The following is a 17,754-nucleotide window of genomic DNA, read 5'->3' as shown; positions in this document are numbered from 1 at the left end:
GTTGTAAATCTACTACCAAGCTTGGGCAAGAATGAGACCCACATAGTTCAGCACAGCTGAGTTACAGAAACATCAATCAAGCCTCTTGATCCTGCCAGGATGACTCCCAGATTTTCAGTTACTTTCCTGGTCAAAAGCAGGTGAGCATTGCTCTTAGCTGGCAAATGCTCACACAATAGAATAGTGATGGCGAACCTATGACACGTGTGTCAGAGGTGACACGCGAACTCATTTTTTTGGTTGATTTTTCTTTGTTAAATGGCATTCAAATATATAAAATAAATATCAAAAATATACATCTTTGTTTTACTATGGTTGCAAATATCAAAAAATTTCTATATGTGACATGGCACCAGAGTTAAGTTAGGGTTTTTCAAAATGCTGACATGCCGAGCTCAAAAGGTTCGCCATCACTGCAATAGAACATTCCTCTTCTGACTGCAGGCTGAAAGCAACGTGAGCAATATAGGTAGATATTATCCTATATAATAAAGAGCTAATATGAAAAAAACCTTACAGACGAAGCCGGGGCTGTGAGGGCCAGCCAAGGCTGCGAGGGGCTGCGAGGGCCGGCAGAGGCAGCCAGGGCTGCAAGGGCCAGCCAAGGCTGCAAGGGGCTGCAAGGGCTAGCCAGGGCTGCAAGGGCCAGCAAGGGCTGGGAGGGCCGGCCGAGGCAGCTGGGTTGCAAGGGCCAAGCCCCTTGCACAAATTTTGTGCATTGGTCGTCTATGCACAAAACATGCAATTTGCTAATATGCAAATCGACCAAACAGCAGAACAATCAGTCACTATGACGCACACTGACCACTAGGAGGCAGACGCTCAGAACCTGCCCCCCTGGTGATCAGTGCACTCCCACAGGGGGAGCACCGCTTAGCCAAAAGCCCTGAGCCAGGTTCATGGCTGGCGAGTGCAGCAGTGGTGACGGGAGCCCCTCTCCCACCTCCTTGGCAGCACTAAGGATTTCCAACTGCTGGCTTAGGCTCACTCCCTGCGGGCCTAAGCCATCAGTCAGACATCCCCTGAGAGCTCCCGGACTGCAAGAGGGCACAGGCTGGGTTGAGGAACCGCCCCCCCCACCCCCCCCAGTGCACAAATTTCATGCACAGGGCCTTTAGCATGTAATAACAGGTGTGTAAAAACAGTTTCGTCGTGTGCAGAAGATACTTCTAGTTTGGGAAGATACTCAAAAATCACTATCTGAAATTTGTGAAAATAGTCTATCTGTAGCTAATGATTTTAGTCTAACTTGGGATGCTCAAAATACTTGGGTTTTGCCAAAACCGGTTTGGCTCGGTGGATGGAGCGTCGGCCTGCGGACTGAAGGGTCCCGGGTTTGATTCCGGTCAAGGGCATGTGCCTGGGTTGCGAGCACATCCCCCGTGGGAGGTATGCAGGGGGCAGCTGATCGATGTTTCTCTCCCATCAATGTTTCTGGCTATCTATCTCTCTCCCTTCCTCTCTGTAAAAAATCAATAAAATATATTTAAAAAAAAAAATTCTTGGGTTTCAATTTGGGCACATTTCATCTCAAAGATAAACGTGTGGTCCTACATTTTGTCTGTGCATCTTTCTTTGGCATCAGCTTGAGAGCCTTCCAAATCAAAGATGGTCAAATGGCTCCTCTTGTGACGTGACACTGTGTTGCAGAAACCACTGGTCACCAACTCCTATGACCATGGGCTATCCAGATGTCCAGAATTCGGTACTGTGGAGCTTAGAAGTCCAACCCATGGTTCTCAGTGACCCTCTGACTGCTTAATCCCTGAAGGCAAGACCCCCTACAGACCTGCAGAGCAAGCCTTGATGTGGAGGACTGTGGCAGGAGGCTGCTTGAGCTGCCCCCGTTGTGGACCGAGTCCCAGCTCCAACCCTCCAGGAAGGTAGCCTGAGCTCCAAAAGGGCTCACAAAACCCACTGCCTCCCCTCTACTGGTAGCACACAGATGGTTTTCCTGCAGTTAATCTTTGATTGCCCCTCTCCTTATATCTTAGCAGCCAAGAGGTAAGTGGATGTTTGTACACTGCAGTTGAGTATTATATATACATGAAGGCAACTATGCTAAATTTTAAGATTCTTGGTTTTAAGAAACGTGTGTAAGTTAACAGTCCTCACAGCCAAAAGTTCTAGTGTAATCTATCAATTCTAGGAGAAAAAGGAGAAAGATGACCAAGATTGGAGTAGAACAAGTGTTCAGGAACTAAGCATGGCTACCAGAAGCCACTAAAAAGAAATGCAATGCTGGAGAGAGCAGGAGGGTATGGCAGAGCAAGAGGGCCAGATGATGAGTCAGGCCATGGCTATGGCTATGGTGGACATCAGGAGCCACATTACTACCCAGAGCAAGGGTCTCCATAGCACACCTACCTCTCACATATATATAGGAGTCTGATAGATTCACATCCTACTGCCTTGTACAGCTGTGTGACCATTTATTGTAACATTTCTGTAGGAAAGAGTTGTAAAGAATAGGAATATGTTGTATACAAACTGCTTGTGACTGGTGCACTTTGTTCAACAAACGATGGTATTTATTATTATGTATCATCATCATCATTTAGGCAAGAGTCCTACTCAGAAACAGTGATCCAAAGGATGGGCTACTTGCTACCACCAGAATCACAAGTCTCATTTTTTCAATAGTGAACAGGTTGCTATAAACAGGTCACTGACCTTCTGGGACTAATAAACCTAAGGACAAAGTATGGAGGTAGCAGAAGTGAAAGGAAGTTCTCTGTCTACTTATATTAGATAAAACCCCATCAGCTAGCCCGCCCACACTTGTTCTTTTTTCCCTTCTCCATTAACTTGCAGGGTCAGGTACAATAAATAATGAACACAAAACCTTCCTACTTATGACTACCGAAAGCATCTTTCTTGCACATGGCTTAAAATATTGTGCATATTAGCACATCGTGCCTGATACTGGATTAACACCATCATATTTATAGACAGATCACCCACATATGAAATTGTCTATTATTTCAAAATGGTACAACCTACTTAAAGATGTCAGGTTTTATGCAATGTCTTAATAAAGTTTTAGAAATTGATACACATACATTAACTTTCCTCTTTATCTTTTGAGTGCTAACTGACTGAAGCTAGAAATAGCTTTGCTTTTTAGCCTCTTTGTTTTACTGTGCCACTGAGGTTGTTTTAGCCCTCTCATCAATCGCCTGTGATCCAAGAATGGAAAAATGGTTTGAGTCATAAAATATGTGTAGCATTGGTAGGTATGATCAAGCTGGACCACAAAGGCATATAACCACTGACGCTAAACCTTAGAAATAAATCAGGCCAGATAGAAGTAACATGCTGATCCTTCACTGCAATGTTAGTATTTAGTGACACATCACCTCCCCCCACCCACTCCCTTCTGATTTGGGTACTCTTCTCCGTGTCTTATGGATCCTATATATGCATTATTCTATCAGCAATAATCTCACTGTCCTGCAATTATTGATTTAAACAACTGCCTTCTCAGAAAATTGGAGGGAAAGAAGCATATTGATAGTACTCAGCCTGGAACCTCAAACATAGGTATGTACAAATACAGTGAATATAAGACATGTGCTTACTTTAAAGAATTCAAAAGACAGGAGACAGCATTAAAAAAAGAAAAAAGAAAATATCAAATTTAATTTAAATTAAAAAAATCAGAAATTACTGGAAAAAACAATGGAGCAAATCAACTCCTAAAAAAGAGGGCTGCGTTTTTGTGATCACATTTATTGGAAGGGTTGAAGAAAAATAAAAATGCCATTTAGCTTTAGAATTTGTGAGTTATGTGCAAATAAACTCATTTCAGGAGCAGAAGAATCCTTGGTCATTTCTTAATATCAAAATTTACGCAGGTTCTCTTTTGAATATCTTCTACCTTTAAAGACGCAATCATATAAAGTCTCCTAATTTCCACACAGGATATATTCTTTGTTTCAACCAACTCTCAATGGAGGGGCAACTAGGACAACACCATCTCCCCGGACAAAAAGCATTGGAATATTCCGTTTTGTTGACTGGAAGAAGAAGAAAAAAACAAAAAAACAAAAAACACATTTACACAAATATGTAGTAGTATTGTTTATTTGTTGCTGTTTTTCACAAGAGAAATTTGAAAACACAGATTCATTATAACACAAATAAACTGATTAAAAAACCTGATTACTTACCTTTGTAGTACAAAGAAAAACTATCTGTTTACTGTTTACTTTTCCTGGATATCAATAACTGGGGCAGAGACGGCACTATCCACCAATATCCATTCCCCTCTTCTGGCACACAGCTACACTCAGGCACACAGCGGGCACACAGCTATATTTCTCAAACTCCCTTGCACACAGTGGGCACACAGCTATATTTCTCATACTCCCTTGCAACCAGGTATAGCCGTGAAATTGAGTTTTAACCAATGAGAAGTAAACAGCAGTGACTGAGTGATCCATAAACCTCCCATATATTTCCTTCTATGGTCTTCCTCCCACTGCTGGAGAATCCATGGGATGGCAGAACCCTAAGATAAAGGAAGCCTGAGCCCCTGACTGAGCATCTGGAAGAAGGCTATTGTACTGACCTAAAACTTCACTCAGGATGGTTATGAGGGGAGAAATAAAATTCTATTGTGCATTACATGTTGTTATCACACTCAAACATATGAAATGGATACCTTGGGGTGTTTGTTTGCCTAGGTGTCAAGCCTTAGGCAGTAATGAAATAGATATGGAATGTCTGAAATCCTCTTATGCCTTGGGAAACACATGGTAAGACTGCCTGCAATGACTTGGAAAGTAGTCCAAGGACCCCCCAAACCTATAGGTTCTAGGGGAAGAGATTGGAAAAGTCAAATGTTGGTAGGTGTTGCTGTTAACCTGATGCACTCAGCAAGGAGTATAAGAAAGAGATGAGCTCAGAAAAGAAGTAGCTGGTTTTCAAGCAGAGATTGTAAGAAATAGGACACAAAGGGTTAGAAAAGCCAATTGTTTTTAGACCCCAAACTGTAGACATAAGTAGGAAAAAAAGCTTTCAGGAACAAAGCCCAGTAAAACTTCTCAGTTAAACAAACTCAGCCCTGCCCGACTGGTGTGGCTCAGTGGTTGAGTGTCAACCTATGAACCAGGAGGTCGCAGTTTGATTCCTGGTCAGGGCACATGCGCTGGTTGCGGGCTTGATCCCGAGTGTGGAGCATGCAGAAGGCAGCCATCAATGATTCTCTTTCATCACTGATGTTCCTATATCTCTCTCCCTCTCCCTTCCTCTCTGAGATCAATAAACATATATTAAAGAAGAAAAAAAAAAAAAAACCCAAAAAACTCAACTCTAGACAAAGATCAGATTAATGGTATTGCTTCCCACCTAAACTCACTTTACCAAGTGGCCTCAAAGTAGTGAACATTAATTTGAGGGACAGGAATACAGGTGAGAAGTAAATAAATAAAGGCATCTACAAGTTATGTCTAGGAAAAAAACAGTGACTGGGGATACTGGATCACAGAACTGACTGGAAGTAACCAGATTTATGGTCTAAATAACAGAAAAATCATAAACAGAAATAGGGAATTTTTGAAGGTGAAAAACACCAAGAGTTTAGTTTTAGATGTACTAGATTTAAGATAACATCCAAAGTGGAAAATTTTTCAATAAGAATGTTGGAAATGAGAGTGAAACTCAGAAAAGGAAGGAAACTGAAGACGGATTTATACATAATCATATCCTATTACAACATGCCACCAGCTTTCCATGCACCAAATTCAGTGCATCCTATTATAATCCTGGGAGGCAAACACAGGTATTGGCATTTTACAGAGGGGGTTCCCACCCTGGCTGGTGTGGCTCAGTTGGTTGGGCTTGTCCCATGCACCAAAAGATTTGCCGGTTTGATTCCCAAACAGGGCACAATGTCCGGGTTGCAAGTTGCAGACTCAATCCCCAGTAGGGGGCATGCAGGAAGCAGCCGATGGATATTTCTCGCCTCCCTTCCTATCTACCAAATCAATAAACTATTATTTAAGAGGGGGGGAAAAAAAGAAAAAACAGAGAGGGTTCCGGAGGCCTAGAAAGTTTCTATAATTTTCCCAAAGTCAATCAGCAGCAGCAGCAGTAGCCAGGATTTCAACCTGGATCTAATAAGACCCCAAGCTTTTATGCTGTACTGATTACTGTCATAGACTCGTGGCTGATAAAATACAATAGTTACTAATGACATGCCTGAGGGGAAAAAATGCAGATTAAAAAAAATAAAGCCCATGTTCAGAGAGAGAAAGAAATTAAACTAGCACCAGAGTCAGGAGTGGTTGAAGAGAAGAAAAAAGCCATGATAAAGCAAAACTACCAACAAAGGCTAACATTTGAACACTTACTATATCCCTATTGCTAATCTGAAGGCTCTTCAAGTAACCTCTCTGTGAATCCAACAGCTGTATTAACTGGATCCTACTACTATCCCCACTTTACAGACAAGGAAACTTAGCCACAGACAGGTGGATAATTTGGTACAACTATATCGCTGGTAAGCAAGGGAGTCAAGGTTTGGATCCAGATTTAAACCGCTATGCTCTAAGAGAGCTAAAGACCAGCTTCCCAATACTTAAAAACAAATGGGATTTTCTTTTTTTATATTTGAAGAATGAAATGTGCCAACATTTGGAAGAGCTGCATAACTCAGTGAACTAATATTTTCCAAATTACCAGTAGTTGATGTTATAAAATCATGCATGTGTAAAAGATTCACTCCAAGTGCAAGGTAGACCAATTAATTTGCATATAACAAGAGTATGAAAAGTTCATGAACATGGTTTCAGATTACACACTGCAACTAACATCTAAGAAACCAGTATTCTTGAGTTTGGGTATAGCATCAAAGGCAAATAACCACAAAAAATATCCCCTCCCTTTTCCAACTGTGAGAGGTCAGATTTTCTTCAATTATAATATATCACAACACATTAAATGCAGAAATAAGTTGTGAGAAGCTAGATGTAATTAATTAAGCCACACAATAAAGACATTTGCAAAAATGTGAAACAAAGACACTTCTCTCTAGTATTTTAGAAAATAGTCATAAAAATGTTACTTATATTAACATAATAAGCTTATTATTTTTAATGAGTTAATAAATATTTTTTAAATTTACAAGTTTCTCTATTAAGTATTGATAGATCAAGTCCATATCAAACAAAAAAAGCATTATCCAGTATAACTGCCATATAACAGTGCACACAGGCTTCTTACGTTGTCATATAGTAATGAATCATAGTATTCCTGCTTACCAATGAGGAAATTAAGCCTGCAAAGTTAATTCCCTTGCCCAATGCACTCCTGTATGAAGTGGCCAAACCAGTATTGAAAACCAGGTCTGTTTGGCCCCAAAGACTTTGCTTTTAATTGCTATACTCTACTGAGCCCATGAGTAGGAGTCAAAACATGATAGACTTGCTATAAACAAATGTTACGCTGTTGAATGTTAATAATTGGCATTTTAAAAACAATGAATAGAATTGTGTGACTTACTTTATATATCTCTTCATATGTTTCTTCATCAATTTCTATAGTAGTCACAGTTTCTTCCACATCTCCCAATATCATATTTAAATGTTGATCATAAGCCTGAAGTGGGAGAGTGAGGGACAAAGAAATTTAATAAATTAAGGAACAATGAACAGGACTTACAATATGCAAATAGCTCCATACAAGTAACACATACTACTTATACCACAAACTTCTATCCTCCTATATAATAAAAGGGTAATATGCAAATTGTCCCCTTGACCGGGAGTTCTACCAGGGTGCAGGGCCAGCCCGCCAACCTCCTGGGGCCCCACCCCGCAGCCAGCCCAGCCCGATCAGCCGTGCACAAATTTGTGCACCGGGCCTCTAGTATGCAAATAAAAAATAATCTAACTAGTCCTGGTTGGTGTTGTTCAATGGTTAGCATGTCTGCCGGCACACCAAAGGGTGGAGGGTTTGATTCCCGGTCAAGGGCACGTACCTGGGTTGTAGATTTGTTCCCAGCCTGGTTGGGGTGTGTTCGGGAGGCAACCAATCCATGTGTCTCTCTAACATCCATGTTTCTCTCTCTCACCCCCCCTCCCTTCCTCCTTCCCTTCCACTCTCGCTAAAAAAGAAAGAAAAATCAATGGAAAAAATATCCTCAGGTGAGGGTTAACAAAAACAAAAAAAATAAAGGATTTATATGTACTCATGATCAATGATTTCCAAGAAAGATTAAGTGAAATACAAAGGCATTCAAAAATTTGTGTAGCAAGATCCCATTTATTTTTTATTTTTTTAGGAATGGTATGTGTGTGTGTGTGTATGTATATGTATATATATATACACACATATATATACGTGTGTGTATATACATACATATATACATACACACACACATATATACATATGGACATATATATATGCAAATATATGCATATGGACATATATATAAATACTAGAAGCCCAGTGTGTGAAATTAGTGCACTCGGGGTGGGGGGTGGCGAGGAGGGTGTCCCTCAGCGCAGCCTGAGCCCTCTTGCAATCCAGGAGCTCTCAGGGGATATCCGACTGCCAGCTGAAGCCCACTCCCTGTGGGAGCGCACTGACCACCAGGGGGTAGCTCCTGCATTGAGCGTCTGCCCCCTGGTGGTCAGTGCACGTCATAGCGACCAGTCATTCAGCCATTTGATCAATTTGCATATTAGCCTTTTATTATATAGGATATACATGGAAAGATCTATAGACTCAATTTTTAATTTTTTATAATGGTTACCAATAGAAGAAATGGGATTTCACCTTTTACTCTATGTATTTGTGTTGTTTTAATTTTTTTCACAAGAAAACACAAATTTATGTATATGTCAGTAATTTAAAGAACATTCAAGTATGAATGGAGAAATGTTATTTGCAAGTAAACAGAAGAGCCAAAATGAAAGAAATGAACATGTTCTTTAATAAACACATCATTTCTGTTAAGAGAAAAAAAAATGTTAAAAATATGAATAAAATACAGTTGTATTTGACTTATGAAATACATACAGTTGTATTTGACTAATGAGGCCTTCCACATCGCTCTCCTCTACATTCAAAAGATTCCTCTACAGTGGACAGTTTTTACATTTCAAGGGTTTAGGGTAGGGAAGGATGACAAGGAAATAATATGATTACTTACATGTAATCTACCTCTAAGCTCTCTGTCATTTCTCATTTTCACATAAATTCGCTCATCCAGGCTGAGCCTGATAAGATCCAGGGGCTCTTCTACAGTGTTGGTAGTTTGTTGCTGATAAAAGAAGCAGGCATAGTAATAACAATTACTAGAGAGAATGCAGCACTCAAATCAATGCCATGTTGTGTGATGTGGGCAAATAACATAACTCCTCTATGTCTCAGTCTCATAATTTATAAAATGTGGATAACAATATTGCCTACCTAATACCAAGGATTACATGACATATATGAAGGCTTAGAACAGTACCTGGCACAAAGCGCTATACAAATGAGGTCTGAAACATACATACACAGGAAGAAGGTAGCAATATAATCAGGACTGTACTCTGTTCCTTCACAGTACAAATTGTTTGACCCAATTTCAGGGTATAAGGAGTCACTCTCAGGGACATTAGCCTTATCTCAAATATCATTTAGTACAGTAATTTGAAAAACATTCCCTTAATGACTACTACACACTAGTCAGAATGCTAAGCAGAGATGAAGGTTTGAGAGAAGACTAAGTTCATATAGGGCAGGCTGACTTTTGGGTGCCAAGTGGCCAATAAGAGCAATACACTCAGCAGATAGTATAGAATACTGGCTGAAAGCACTGGCTTTGGAATCAGGCAGTGTGGGTTCAACTCCTGACTCTGATACTTATGAATTGAGATAAAAAATTATGCCATCTCAGCCCTGGCCAGGTGCTCAGTTGGTTAGAGTGTTATCCCAATACACCAAGGTTGCAGGTTCGACCTTGGGTCAGGGCACTACAAGAATCAACCAATGAAGGTAAAAGTAAGTGAAATGTCTGTTTCTCACTCTCTCTCTCTCAAGTCAATAAATAAAAATTGGGGGGAGGGGGTGGATTATAGCATCTCTAATTCTATTTCCTTTTCCTTGTCCATAAAATAAGGAAGCCACAATCTTCCCATCATGACTCTTATGAGGATTAAATTAACTAATGTATAGTCCTAGCTGGTATAGCACAATTGGTTGAGCATCATGCCATGCACTGAAAGGTCGCCAGTTTGATTCCATCAGGGCACATGCCCAGATTGCAGGTTTGATTCCTGGTGTGTGCAGCTGATCGATGTTTCTCACATTCATATTTCTCTCTCTTTCTCTCCCCCTCTCCCTTCTTTGATCTCTAAAATCAATAAAAACACATTTTAAAAAATTGAACTAATGGCCCAGCCAGCATGGCTCACTAGTTGAGCATCGACCTATGAACCAGGAGGTCATAGTTCGATTCCAGGTCAGGGCACATGCCTGGGTTGCACGCTCGATTACCCAGTGGGGGATGTGCAGGAGGCAGTCAACCAATGATTCTCTCTCATTGATGTTTCTATCTCTCTCTCCTCTCCTTTCCTCTCTGAAATCAATATATATATATATATATATATATATATATATATACATTTTTTAAATTTAGCTAATGTATTTAACATTGTATCTGGCAAACAGAAAGTACTTATAAATGGTTGTCATTGTTTCTATTAAAGAACCATTGGAAAAGGTCTCAGAGATCAGGGCCATGATGACTTGGGATCATCCATGTGAAAGGGATGGCTGAAGAAGATTTGATAAAATTATTCAAGGAGAGCTTCTTCAGTGAGTACACGAGGCCACTGGAAGGTAACTGAACATTACAGGCTCTACAGTCTGAAAAGGCTAGATGAGGGGAGAAAAAATATCCTGAGCTCAAAAGGTGTTTGTTCAGAAACAGCTAACCAACTAGATTATAATGATACAAAAGTCAGTCCCTGCCCTGTAAAAGCTCATTCTAGTCAAGAGAGGCATATAAATAATTAAACACTACTATAGGCCTGGTGCACGAATTCATACACACGTGGGTTCCCTCTGCCTGGCCGGCGATTGATCGGGGCCAATCGGGGCCATCTCGTCCATCCCCGTCTCACCCAGTCCCCATCGGCCGGACCCCAGCAGCAAGCTAACCTACCAGTTGGAGCATCCACCCCCCTGGTGGACAGTGTGCATAATAGCAACTGGCCGAGCAGTTGACAGAACAGTTGATGGATTGGTTGCAGACACTTAGCATATTAGGCTTTTATATAGAGAGATAAGAATACACACATGACAGAAGTCTACTTTAGCCTCAGTCTGTAGCTTTAAATATTGCCTTTTCAATGAGGCCTCCCAATTCAATCAATGTGTTGAGTGTTTCCACCGCTGTTCTAAACAGGGAAGACAGAACAGTGAACAAAACAAAACTCCTGCTCTTAAGAAATCCATTTCTGGCCCTGGCCGGTTTGGCTCAGTGGATAGAGCGTCGGCCTGCAGACTGAAGGGTCCCAGGTTCGATTCCGGTCAAGGGCATGTGCCTTGATTGTGGGCACATCCCCAGTAAGGGGTGTGCAGGAGGCAGCTGATCAATGTTTCTTTCTCATTGATGTTTCTAACTCTCTATCCCTCTCCCTTCCTCTCTGTAAAAAAAATCAAGAAAAAAATCTTTTTTTTAAAGAAAGAAATCCATTTCTGGGTGGACGAGGGGGGGCAGGAGATAGACATTAAACAAAGCTTATACTAATATGAATAAATAACATGCTATGAAGAAGAAAAAAAGACTGGGAGAGTGCTCTTTTATGTAGGTGGCCAAAAAGTCCTCCTAGATGAGAGCTGAGATGTCGGTAGACATTGTGGCCTGATCCACATTGATACCCGAGGAAGAGTATTTTGGGGAAAAGGAAGATCAGGGGGCAAAGCCTGCAGGGCTATCAGTTCTGCATACCGCTCCTGGCTTGTTTCCTTCTCACCACATCACAGCTCCTATACATCCCACACGTCTATGTTTACTTTTTATCTGTCCTCCCCCGCAATGCAAGCTCCAAGTGGGAACAGTGATCACGTATGTCAATGCTGGTGTCCCTGGTGCGTTGAACGGTGTCTAACCATACAAAGCTGATGTTCCCTAAGCATTTGTTGAATGAGTAATAATTGTTGCGCTCAGTAACGATAAGATTCCTTAACTTTACTGTCACGCTTTCTATCAGAATCCGGACAGCTCCGCGAGGCAGGCAAGGATCATTATCCCCATTCTGTAGATAAAACTGAGACTCAGAGAAAGGAAATGGCGAGCGAGCGCAGTAACAAGTTTTCCAGCGGGCTTCTAAAAGAAAAGCCTTCAGGGCCTGAGCCCGTGAGACCCGGAGAGAGTCGGCATGATCGGTGACCTTGGAGAAAGCCGCCCTGGTACGCAAAGCCAAGGAGGGAAGCCGCCGGGGATCGAGCTCCTCAGCAGACACTCACCTGGTCCACGTCGTCCGCCATGTTTCAAACCCTGCGCCCTTTCCCGCCTCTCGCGAGATCTCTCCAGCCCGTCCAGGCTCCGGAAACGCGAGGACGCAAGGCACCGGAAGTGAAAAGAAATCTGTTTTGCCCTTTCTTGCTTCCCGCGGTGTGCACTGGTCGTTGGGGCGGAGTTGCTTCCTGAAGCGTGCGCTGGGCCTATAAAGGCAGGGGCGTGGCCATGCCTCTTCCCGCCTGGGGGCGTGGCCCGAGCTCGTGCTGCGGTCCGCGGCGTGGTGCGTCACTCGCGAGGCGAGTCTGGCCCGAGCAAAATGGCTCGGAAGCGGGCAGCTGGTCGGGGTCCTCGGGGACGCGAACCACGCGGCCAGAAAGCCAAGGGCGAGGAAAAGGAGGCAGGTGAGAGCGAGGCCAAGCTGGACTTAGGGGGAGATGCTGAAGAAGACCCGGAAGCAGGCCCGGGTGCGGGAGCGGGGAGGCCGGCCCCTTGGAGGTGGGGGGCGGAGGCTGCTCCGCGCCCATCTGCGCCACGGAGCGACGTTCCCGGGGCCAGTGGTTGCGCCGCTGCCTGGGTCCTCCCGGACGTCGCTCTGCCTTTGTCCTCACGCGAGGAGTGATGCACCCCGAGCGGTTCCCCTGAAACTCAGCCTCACCACGAGCTCCCCCGCGCAGCCTCTTTTTTGCTCCCTGTTTGTCTACACTCACAGGACAAAGTTCATCCTCCTGGTAGATGCAAAGGGCTAAAGGGCATTGCAGTTACTGTGTGTCCCCCCAAGACGGTGGCCCGGGACATGGAGCGCTGTAGCGTGCTGACTCCCAGAATAACATCGTCAGCCGAATCTCACCCCAGAGTACAAGATTCGGATCCAGCCTGATTTGCACGATGATATCAAGTGTTTGTCGTGGGCAAAGCAAAAACGCTTGGTTTTCTTCTTTCAGCTTCTCTCTTCTCCACTTTTTTCCCACCGCAGTCCATGATGCCTTCACCCATTAGTTACAGCAAACATAACATCCAAGCCGTCAGCGAGTCCTGTCAGTTCAGTCTCAGCGCTATATCTCAGTCCTCCCCACTTCTCTTTATTCTCATGCCACAGACCCTGCCCAAGCCATCACTTTCCAGTTGAACGACTGCAGTTGCCGCTTTACTGGTCTCCCTACTTCCCTTCCCCTCCCCCTGCAATAGTTCACCCAGGAGCCCAAGTGATCTTAAAAAAAAAACACATCAGATCATAACACGATCTACTTCAAACTCCCTGTGTCTTTCCATTGCTCTTGGCGTAAAACTCAAAATTCCTCATCACGGCTTACAAGACCTTACATGATTGGGCTGTTGCTACCTACCTGTTGCCTCCTGCCCCTCTTTTCTTTGACAGATACTCTCCTTACTGGCCTCCTCTGTGTTTCAAACATGCCATGTTATTTCTTTCCTTTTTTTAATATATATTTTATTGATTTTTTACAGAGAGGAAAGGAGAGGGATAGTTAGAAACATCGATGAGAGAGAAACATCGATCAGCTGCCTCCTGCACATCTCCCACTGGAGATGTGCCCGCAACCCAGGTACATGCCCTTGACCAGAATCGAACCTGGGACCCTTGAGTCTGCAGGCCGACGCTCTATCCACTGAGCCAGACTGGTTAGGGCCATGTTATTTCTTAACCCTGAACCTTTGTCTTTGATGTTCCTTCTGCCTAGAATGTTGTTCCATGGCTCTTGCCATGGCTGATTCTTCTACTCCTTCAGGTCTCAACTCAGATACTCTTGAATGCCCTAAAGTGGCCTTTACCAGGTACTCCCTGTCACAGAGGCCCTCACAGCCTCTGCCACAAACGGTAATGATCTTGTTAGTTTATTTGCTTCCTTTTTGATTGCCCATCTTACTAAAATTTAAGCTTCATGAAAGCATTTTATTTTTTGCTGTATCCTCTTTTGCCTCTCCCTGCATATACTAAGTGCTCAATAAATATATATTTTTAATTTTTTTAATTGAGTTTAGAGAGAGGAAGATGGGGGGAGAGAAACATCAATTTGAAAAACATTGATTAGTTTTCCCACTTATTTATGCATTCATTGGTTTATTCTTGTATATGCCCGGACTGGGGAATCAAACCTGCAACCGTGGCTTGATCAGGATGATGCTCCAACCAACTCAGCTACCCAGGCAGGGCATTCAATAAATATTTTTAATAATCGCAAACTGCATGCTGTAGAGCAGGGGTAGGGAACCTTTTTTCTGCCAAGGGCTATTTGGATGTTTATAATATCATTCAAGGGCCATACAGAATTATCAACTTAAAAATTAGCCTGCTATATTTGGTCAGACATTTAATTAACTCACCCCTAATGCCTTGGCAGGGCCAGACCAAATGATTTCGCAGGCTGGATATTCCCCACCCCTGCTGTAGAGGGACTCCTGAAAAAACTGGGTAATAGATTAGACTAGGTAACGAGCAGGGGCTCCTGTGACACAAGATTCAACAATTCTGTGATTCTTTATATATTGTCAAGTTCTTCATCTATTGGGAAGTAGTCAAATGCTAACAGTTTTTAAACTTAAAAGGTGATTTGCTATGAATTCCATTTCATTCATTTACTACTTATTCAAATAACATTTGAATATTTTCTGAGTACCAACTGTGTGGTGTACATGAGCTAAGTGACATGGGAGATATTTCTTAGAGGAGCTTAAAGTATAGTAGTGTTGACATTTACAAAAAATATCCAAGGCAAAGTGTGATATCATGGGAGTAGATGTAGGGCTTTGTGGCTTCTGAAGGAATAATCAAGCTTGACTGAAGATAATGGGAAATGCTCTCTGAAGGAGATGTTTGATCTGTTGCTTTTAAGGATGGGTAATATTTTAGCAAGAGGCTTGAGAGGGGGGTTTGTATTCTAGCCAGAGGGGAATGTATTCTGAATATGTGGCAAGCGTTTCCTCCAGCTAACACTTCCCCTGGCACCAGCTTGGTATAGCTCCAACACTCAGTTGTTATGTGCACTTGGGTAAATTATTTTGAACAATTAATACTGGTCTGTGAAACATAATACTGCCTTGCAGGGTGGTTGTGATTTTTCAGTGAGATAGTATATAAAGTTCCTGGCATGGTCCATGTTAGGTAGTCAGTTGGGCTAGCTCATATCAGTTCAGTCTAAATGTAGGTAAGGATGCACTCGAGCTTAACTCAGACTCTGTTACCCAGAGGAGCTAGCAATAAGTTTCCAAAGCAGCTTTCAGGATCTACTAGAATCTTTTTCAGGAAGAGCTAGAATCTTTTCTGTGGTTGGGTAGAGGAACAATTGTGGTTTGGGCTGCAGGTGACGCTAATGTGGTGACTGTTGTTTCTAATAGTACAATAGTGCAGGTTTTAACAGCACCTCAGTGCATACAATGAAATTATAGTAATGAACAGGACAGGCAGAATTCTTGCTCTTGTGGTGCTTACAGTCTTTGGGTAGGGGTAGAAAGGACAGACAATAGAAAGTTAAAAATAAGCCCTTGCCAGTGTGGCTCAGTTGTTTGGGCATCTTCCTGTGCACCATAGGTTGCTGGTTCCGTTTCCTGTTAGGGCACATGCCTGGGTTGGGGCTCAATCCCTCAGTCCCAGGTAGGGGGTGTGCAGGAGGCAGCTGATTGATGCTCTCACTTTGATGTTTCTCTCTCTCAAAAAATAAATGTAAAAATATATATTAAAAAAATAAATTCACATGGTGATAAGAGCTATGAAGAAAGTAAAACAGCTTACTGTCATAAAACTGGCATGAGGCTGGGGAAGAAGCAGCTAAGTCAGAATCACTGGTCAGGGAAGGTTTCTGTGAGCCAGTTATTGGATGTCCTGAAGGAACCATTCATAGGAAGTTCTGAGAGGAAAGAGATCCAGGCAGAGGGAACGTTCAAAGACTCTTAGAGGGAATGAGCTTGGCCAGTTAGCTGGAACAGTGAGTGGGGAATTGAGATGAGAGAGGTGGGCAGAGCCCTTAGTTTAGAGACCAAGCTAGGGAGTTTGTGTTTTATTCTAAATGCTCTGAGATGCCGCTGGTGGATTAAGCAGGTGTTCTTATTAAATCTCAATAGATGGCCAAGCAAACCACAGTGGTAATTCCTGCCCTGCTGAAATAACCACTGTGTGCCAACTGTGTGGTGTACACGAGCGATCAAGATTTCTTTCTAAACAACTATTTTTGAATTCATATGATATTGAGCTCAAGGAGGCTGGTTATCCATATTAGATAGCCCTCGATCGTGGAAAGTCCTGGAAAATAGCCTCTAGATCAGCAGTTCTCAACCTGTGGGTCGCGACCCCTTTGGTGGTCGAACAACCCTTTCACAGGGGTCACCTAGACCTGTGGTCAGCAAACTGTGGCTCTCGAGCCACATGCGGCTCTTTGGCCCCTTAAGTGTGGCTCTTCCTAAGCCTTAGGACAGTGAAGGTAAACCTATGACACACGTGTCAGAGGTGACACGCGAACTCATTTTTTTGGTTCATTTTTCTTTGTTAAATGGCATTTAAATGTATAAAATAAATATCAAAAATATAAGTCTTTGTTTTACTATGGTTGCAAATATCAAAAAATTTCTATATGTGACACGGCACCAGAGTTAAGTTAGGGTTTTTCAAAATGCTGACACGCCGAGCTCAAAAGGTTCGCCATCACTGCCTTAGGAGTACCCTAATTAAGTTAATAACAATGTACCTACCTATATAGTTTAAGTTTAAAAAATTTGGCTCTCAAAAGAAATATCAATCGTTGTTCTGTTGATATTTGGCTCTGTTGACTAATGAGTTTGCCGACCACTGGCCTAGACGATCCTGCATATCAGATATTTACGTTACGATTCATAACAGTAGCAACATTACAGTTATGAAGTAGCAACGAAAATAATTTTATGGTTGGGTCACAACATGAGGAACTGTATTTAAAGGGCCAGAAGGTTGAGAACCACTGCTAGATTCTCTAGGACCAAAAAAACACAGCAAAGAATAAAGAAAAAATCATCTATATTTCTACCATGCAGAAATAACCACCACTTTATAAATAATGGTATATTTCCTTTTAGTCTGTGCTGTTTTGTATAGTAGAAGCCATACTATAAAAACAACTTTGCATGCCTAACATTTTATCCTAAATCATTTTCCTTTGTCTTAAAAGATGACTGAATTATATTTTATTGTATTACTATACTGGAATTAATGATCATCTCATGGTTGGACATTTGGATTTTTAAAATTTTTTCATGCTATGAATAATAATACCATGAACATTTTTAAAATTCAGTTTTTTGTTTCCTTT

The 17,754-nt window shown here is 42.3% G+C and overlaps 2 protein-coding genes across 4 annotated transcripts in view; one reads left to right on the top strand and one right to left on the bottom strand.

Annotated features, from left to right (window-relative positions):
• Positions 1–3,611: 3,611 nt before the first annotated feature.
• LSM3 (LSM3 homolog, U6 small nuclear RNA and mRNA degradation associated) lies at positions 3,612–12,555 on the bottom strand. Its single transcript, XM_070391393.1, has 4 exons — positions 12,469–12,555; positions 9,161–9,271; positions 7,507–7,602; positions 3,612–4,019 (listed from the first exon to the last, which is right to left on the bottom strand). The coding sequence occupies exons 1-4, from the start codon at positions 12,487–12,489 to the stop codon at positions 3,939–3,941; spliced, it is 309 nt and encodes a 102-aa protein (XP_070247494.1). The 5' UTR covers positions 12,490–12,555; the 3' UTR covers positions 3,612–3,938.
• A 158-nt stretch (positions 12,556–12,713) lies between these two features.
• The window catches only part of XPC (XPC complex subunit, DNA damage recognition and repair factor), a 28,648-nt gene continuing 23,607 nt past the window's right edge, over positions 12,714–17,754 (top strand). For 2 of the 3 annotated variants that reach the window (XM_070433544.1, XM_070433543.1), the window contains exon 1: positions 12,715–12,864. In XM_070433544.1, coding sequence (XP_070289645.1) covers positions 12,780–12,864 — 85 coding nt within the window. In that variant the 5' untranslated portion in view covers positions 12,715–12,779. Of the gene's footprint in view, positions 12,865–17,754 lie in introns of all 3 variants that reach the window. The other variant, XM_070433545.1, reaches the window with a different exon arrangement.

The sequence above is a fragment of the Myotis yumanensis genome, unplaced genomic scaffold (assembly GCF_028538775.1).
Source record: "Myotis yumanensis isolate MYYU_CA2020_CCGP unplaced genomic scaffold, mMyoYum1.0.hap1 SCAF_14, whole genome shotgun sequence".
Lineage (NCBI taxonomy): Eukaryota > Metazoa > Chordata > Mammalia > Chiroptera > Vespertilionidae > Myotis > Myotis yumanensis.
Note: the sequence above shows the minus strand (reverse complement) of the source record. Positions and strands in the feature narration are given on the sequence as shown.